The 6,997-nt window shown below is 42.5% G+C and overlaps 1 protein-coding gene across 1 annotated transcript in view; it reads left to right on the forward strand.

Annotated features, from left to right (window-relative positions):
* Nucleotides 1-517: 517 nt before the first annotated feature.
* The window catches only part of LOC133462223 (uncharacterized), a 17,621-nt gene continuing 11,141 nt past the window's right edge, over nucleotides 518-6,997 (forward strand). Inside the window, exons 1-12 of the mRNA XM_061743350.1 lie at nucleotides 518-577; nucleotides 729-815; nucleotides 912-974; nucleotides 3,335-3,359; nucleotides 3,501-3,604; nucleotides 3,697-3,969; nucleotides 4,107-4,200; nucleotides 4,626-4,693; nucleotides 4,833-5,438; nucleotides 5,571-5,633; nucleotides 5,822-5,950; nucleotides 6,406-6,914. Of these exons, the coding sequence (XP_061599334.1) occupies nucleotides 518-577; nucleotides 729-815; nucleotides 912-974; nucleotides 3,335-3,359; nucleotides 3,501-3,604; nucleotides 3,697-3,969; nucleotides 4,107-4,200; nucleotides 4,626-4,693; nucleotides 4,833-5,438; nucleotides 5,571-5,633; nucleotides 5,822-5,950; nucleotides 6,406-6,914 (2,081 nt within the window). The remainder of the gene's footprint in view (nucleotides 578-728; nucleotides 816-911; nucleotides 975-3,334; nucleotides 3,360-3,500; nucleotides 3,605-3,696; nucleotides 3,970-4,106; nucleotides 4,201-4,625; nucleotides 4,694-4,832; nucleotides 5,439-5,570; nucleotides 5,634-5,821; nucleotides 5,951-6,405; nucleotides 6,915-6,997) is intronic.

Raw genomic sequence — 6,997 nt, forward strand, 5'->3', positions numbered from 1 at the left:
TAATGTGTTTTGTATGATGTGTGTTGTGTTATGTGTTGTGAGTGTGTTCTGATTTGGTGTTGTGTGATGTGTTGTTGTGATGTGCGTTGTGTGATTTGTACTGAGATGTGTGATGTGATGTCTGTGTATTCTTTTCTCTTTTCCGTAATTTCATATAAACTACAGTCTAAAATAATTGTTTCCTTTTTTTTGACAGTTTCCCAGCTTCTGAAAGCAAGACCGCCAACACACACCAGCTACACAAACAGAGCACACAACCTAAATACATAGCCCTATACTGAAATACATCCATTCTCTCTCTCACACACACACACACACACACACACACACACACACACACACACACACACACACACACACACACACACACACACACACACATTTTTTGCATTGTTTATCGTTCTAGTTGATATTGTGTTTGTTCAAATTTCACACTTTTACACTGAATTGTGTTTGCCTGTGAAATAACCGTGTTTTGGAGTGTTCTTTTCGGAAGTGTTTCCAGGTTGCTGACGAGATGCCGAAGAAGGGAAAGCGTTCGAGGGCGCAGAAGCTGCGCTGGAGCGAGCCGGACGAGGTACAAGCAAAGTACAGAATAGATAGCTTTAAAGCTACACACAATAGACTACAAAGCATTAAAGTAGACGTGAGGAAAGTGAGTGCTTCTTCTGTCAAGTGACTGCAATGTGTCACTTATTGACTGCATTTCATTGGTTTTGTGTTTTGAGGCGACCCAGCCGGAGACGTCACCGCCAGCCCAGCCGTTCGGGACCCAGAGGGATGGAGCCAGCCCCTCCCAGTCTCCTGCCCAGAAGGTATAGTGTTCACTCTAGGCTTTTTATCAAGTAATAATGAAATACACTGTGTAATTCAAAGTCTTCAGTTTATGTAACTTTAGTTCTGTGTTTCAGAAGAAGAAGCTGTGGACCCCTCTTCCGATCTCACCCTCCTGCTCCCGTTACCAGCCTGGAAGGGTATGTTTTTATTTCTTCTACAACTGAACACACACACACACACACACACACACACACACACACACACACACACACACACACACACACACACACACACACACACACACACACACACACACACACAGGGTATTTGCAGTACAGTGCTGCACTCTACACGATGCTTCACAGAGCCGGATTAAATAAATGGACTACACTAGGCAGACTGTGATTTTTGGGCCCCCCTCCACCGATGTTATTTATGAATTGAAATCTTAAACTTACCAAAGTTACTAATAAAAGTTAATTCACATTTAACGTAGCATGGTCATAGGCAAGTTGGTTATTTGTATTCCAAAATAAGTCATGTGTTGTATATTAAACAGTCTATCAGACTATTTTTTAATTTTTATTATTTATACGTTATTACAATTAATTATATTAAATATATATTAAATGACCAATAGGTGTCAGCATTGCTATGTAAACAGAGCAAGTGAGATAAATGTTGTAGTCTATTGCATTTTGCAGAAAATCTTATTTAAATGAGGTGAGTTAAATTCAATAGTTAAATAAGAGGTCAAATATACAAAGACCAATAAAATTTGAAGTAAGACAAAGTGTGCTGTAGTGGTAAAGATGTTTATGTTCAACAAAAACTTTGTTGAAAAATGAGCAATTATTACATTTTTTTTTTCACTTTTCTTTTCTAATTTGCTCAGACAGCCAAGGAAAACAAGCCTGAATTGGGTGAATACAAATTCTAGTCCCTTCACCTGTAGCCCATATTCACACCTGTGATTAAGTACAGGAACAAGAAGACAAACATGAACCCTTCACATTTATCAAGACCATTTAGAAACTGTCCAACAATAAATCATACCTTGCAGCCTGATAGCTTAATTGTCCCGCTTAGTCCTCCCATCGGATTTAACTGAGTGGCGTTATTGTGACGTAACGTTAGAGTAAACGTCGTCATTTTTAATTAGTTAATACATATTTATATATTAACACTGAAATACAAAATACATTGTAGATAGGACATATATTTTCATTACTTACTATGTTTATTTTATTTTATTGGCCCCCCTGCCAATGAGGCCTTAGGCACATGCCTAGTTTGCCTTTGCGTTAATCCGGCTCTGCTTCAGTGTAGGGCTGAAACGATTCCTCGAATAATTCGATTACAAAAAATGATCGAGGAATTTCCTCTGCCTCAAGGAATCGTTTAATTTATTTATTTATTTATTTTTTTCGTTTAATTTCACCAGCTCAAAGCCTCGTATTACGCCCGGACCACATTTAATGCGACACAACCCGCTGACGCTGCGCCCAAAATAGATCCATGCCTGTGCCTACATCCATGCGCTGCGCACGTTAAAGGGGGGAGAAAGAGGCGGCGGATATGTTTGGTTTTAGTAACATCATGCTCAGGCAGTCTGCAATGGCCCAGACGGGAGTTCAGTGCTTAACTTTTATTTTAAATCCACGCTATATTCTTCTGGTCCGTTCCCCTATGTTCCCCCTCTAAAGCCAAAATTATTGTTCCGCGTTAAATCGACGCAGAGTCTACGCCGCTCTCCGGCGAGGGCGGAGAGCGCCGGTCCGGCTTGCGGTGCTGCGCTGGCGTGCAGGCTCTCCACGGCTACGCCGTAGCCTACGGCATAGGGTACGCAGCGACGCGCACCATTCTGCGTTGTTGTAACACGGAACCATAAATCAGCCTTTACCCGGAATATAAACCTCTGTTCCCGCTACAGTTTTAACAAAAAGAAAAGGCAGAAAATGTCAGAAAAATAAAAACGTAATAAAGCTAACTGGGTAGTTTTCATTTTATTTTATCTCTGTAGTCATTGATGGATAAAACAAGCAGCACTGGTGCTCCAATACAACAGGAATAATAATTTTATTTTGAACACTGCCAAAACTCTAACTTAAAACTTAACTACAACTTAAAATTTGCTTGACACAAATGAAAGTTCAATTGAAACACGTGGGAAAAACATCTAACCTTTTAAGTTATGTCTGATATCAGGTGTAATGGCATTTTTAGGTTAGAAATAAGAACATTTCTTGGTAAAATCCTTAGTTTTTTGAGTGAAGGCTGTGAATTTGGTCAACTGGTGTAAGTTTAGGGTTTTTAAATGCACAGCCATGAACCTACTGTATTATATAATTTAGTCTTGATGTCAATTAACATCTAACATCTTATGTATATTTATAATTGCTCTTTAACTAAAGAAATATGTTTTATCCGATTACTCGATTAATCGATGGAATTTTCAGTAGAATACTCGATTACTAAAATATTCGATAGCTGCAGCCCTACTTCAGTGTACTACAAGTGTGAGTAGTGATGTAATACTTTTCCGTCCCACCACCAGGTGTCCCCCTCAGACTTCCGCCCAGGTATGTAGCCCACTGTTTGTTTTCATTACACGTAAATTGTATATTCTTGTTTAATTGTAAACAGATTTTCCCTGGGGTTTTTAAAGGTTTTATGATGTAAAGGTATTGTTTGACAGTTTTTGTGTTTGTGCTTGCTCCTAGGCCACGGTACGGGTCACCGCCATCGCGTGCTGAAGTGGGACAAGTCCACCTTCACTCCCCATTTCCGGAAGTTGGTTGTCCCAGAGGAGTCACCTGACAAGAAGGTATAATACTCTTAGATTCCATTGAGTAAAATCAGATTTTTGTAGTTGGGGGATATTTGCACGTTGATTAAAAAAAATGTCTTCTCATGCAGTTCGTCTTGCTTGTTGGTGACTCCCACCTTCGGCCCATCGCGGACGGGTTGGTGGGACTGCCGGACCGACGTCTGTCCTGTGGCGTCCTGTCTGTCCCTGGGGCGTCGGCACTTGAGTTGCGTACTGAGGTGCTGAATGCTGTACTGCCTCGCTCACCCGCGGCAGTCTGCATTTTGGCACCCAGTAACGACTTGAGCGCCAGCGGGACCGTCACTCAGGCAGGTGTCGCGTTTGGTAAGCTCCTGCTGACTGCCTGTTCTACCTGGCCCAACGTAAGTATTCTTATCTTGTTATTATCTTGATAACATGTCTGATGATATACTTGATTTTATGCATATAACTTCAATTTCTATGCAATTTTTGAGGGAGAGAATGTAATTACTGAGAAAGAACATCTTTTTCACTCTAGGTGTGTGTTTTGGACTTCCCTCGCCGTCTCACCGTAGACCTCGACCTGCAGGAGCTTCTAAGCCAGGAATACCACCGTGTGGCTGCACGTATGGGTATGTAAACAAAAAGTACAGTGACATGTATAGCAGTGTTTCTTGATATTTAAGTGGCAATGCCACTTAAATGTTTCATAAAATTAGAATATTGTGTATAAAGTCCTTTTATTTTCTGTAATGCAAAAATGTCATACATTCTGGATTAATAACAAATCAACTGAAATATTGCAAGCCTTTTATTATTTTAATATTGCTGATCATGGCTTACAGCTTAAGAAAACTCAAATATCCTATCTCCAAAATAATTAGAATATTCTGGGAATCTTAATCTTAAACTGTAAGCCATAATCAGCAATATTAAAATAGTAAAAGGCTTGCAATATTTCAGTTGTTTTATAATTAATCCAGAATGTATGACATTTTTGTTTTTTCTAATTGCATTACAGAAGTCATTGTGTTTTTGTTTGTCTTTTGTATTTCAGGTGTCAGGTACGTCTCTGCCACCCACTACTTTCCGCTGACACAACTGGACCTGTGGTGTCCTGACGGTGTAAGTACATGACACTCTACAATCTAAGACATGTTAAAAAAATGTGGTGTGCATATCTTTGGTAGATGATAGGGAAAGTTCAGGTACAGGTTTACTGAAAATTTCTGTCTGCTAAATAACTTTTGATCATGTTTGTCAGGTCCATCTCAGCAAGGAGGGCGGGATGGAGAGGCTTGCGGAGTTGCTGTGGTGGACCCTCCACCACCAGCTGGAGCCCACAGTCCCGAGGGTCCAGACGCCTCCCAGGACGTCGCCTCCTGCCAGACGTGTCGTCCCGAGGACCCAGACATCTCCCAGGACGTCGCCTCCTGCCAGACGTGTCGTCCCGAGGACCCAGACATCTCCCAGGACGTCGCCTCCTGCCAGACGTGTCGTCCCGAGGACCCAGACATCTCCCAGGACGTCGCCTCCTGCCAGACGTGTCGTCCCGAGGACCCAGACATCTCCCAGGACGTCGCCTCCTGCCAGACGTGTCGTCCCGAGGACCCAGACTTCTCCCAGGACGTCGCCTCCTGCCAGACGTGTCTCACCAAAACGGGTTGTGAAGGACGTGGTCACCGCGCCACGTCCATCCAGCCCTTTGGAGCAGACACGTGTTCTGTCTTCACAGGTGGACGTGGGGATGGATTCGATCCCGCTAAATCCTGTGTGGTTTAGTCCGGCGATCCTGGATGTGATGGAGAAGGCCGTTCCGGCCCACCTTCCCAGCGCTGTGGAGAGCGCAGCTCGTCCGGACGGCAGGAAGGTAATGTTGATGCAGATTTTATTTTTTCATTGAGGCCTCTCTTAAAAAGTGTCTCCCTCTTCCTTTTTATTGTACAAAAGGAGCTAAGTCGCAAATATGGTGTGAAAAAAGTCTGTACGGTTTTTGTTCCAGCAGAAGTCGACCGTGGAGCGCCGAGACAGAGGACCCTCCAAGAGGACCCGGGAGAAGCAGCAGGTTTGTCATATTATGTCTGATTATTGGAGTAATACTTATTTGGATTTGTTTGTTGAGTATTTTGAGTAGACACACCATAGACAAAAACATTGTATTGTTATATTTAGTGACTAATTGTAATACAGTATTAAATTACATGGTTTCATTTTGTCAATGCAGTTCACACAGTTATTTATTTATTGTTTTAGGTGGAGGCACCAGCCGTGGAGGTGTCCTCCAAGCCAGCGCCTTGCAGTCCTAGGAGAGTGGTGGTGGAGCCTGGTGCGTCTGACCCTGCCCAGCCCCAGGAGTCCACCTTCCAGGAACGTCCCAGCCAGGTAAATTACATCTTTTAACTACTGCACCTCTGTCTGTACTCACTCTCTCACACACAAACACACACAGTTTCTGACCCAGGGTTCTGAACCACTGGACTCAGTAGTTTTAGTTTTAATACTGGTGTATTATTATACTTAGTGTATTTTGCTACCAATATTTATGTACCTTTTTTAATTAAGCAGTATTTGACATGCAGGACTTTTAATTGTAATGGAGCGTATTTTACATCATTGTATTGGTACTTTCACTTAAGTAAAGAATGTGAATACTTTGTCCACCCATTGCTGGTTACATATGTTGGAGGCATGTAAGGTATGTTAAAGAATATAAGATTAACGATGATAATGAAACGAATTATGATTAATGATGAGATTGATAATGATTGATCCGTCACTCATAAAAGAAAAATGTTACATCATGATAAAAATGACAACATTCCTTAAAATGATTTCAGGATCCTGCCGTTGGTCCGAGCCATCGCACTCAATCCGTGAGGGCGTCGCATTCTCAGAAGGATGGGAGGTATGGAACCTTTTCTCGCAATCACCAGTGTACCTGCATGGCTCTGACCTTTCTCGCCTACCACCAGGAGGGGGTGGATTTTGACATGGTCTCACTTGATAGAGTGCTTGAACAGGGGAATGCACTCTATGTAGGTATCAAAGAACAGTTGAAGGCGGACAAAAGGTTCAAAAGCAACCACTTGACCATAGAGGAGATGCCGAAACAGGTTTTCACCGATTCGGATACCTACAATGTTCAGTTGGACATGTCGGACTTGAGGGTTGGTTTCTTGAAGGCTGTAGACGGCAGCCCTCGAAGCAGGAGAGGACTGTGCCTTCGTGAACAGCTGAAAAGCCTCTCTCAAGGTGTCAACCTTGCGTTTCTCATTGTCGCTCCTGAGTGCATTGCAGTGTTCCGTGACCGGTCCGGACGCTACGGGTTTTTTGATTCCCACTCAAGGTCTCCCAAAGGTTTTCCTCATCGTAATGGAAAAGCAATTATGCTGACCTTCTCTAAATTGAGTCACATGGTTAAACATTTGC

Source organism: Cololabis saira, chromosome 16, assembly GCF_033807715.1.
Source record: "Cololabis saira isolate AMF1-May2022 chromosome 16, fColSai1.1, whole genome shotgun sequence".
NCBI lineage: Eukaryota > Metazoa > Chordata > Actinopteri > Beloniformes > Belonidae > Cololabis > Cololabis saira.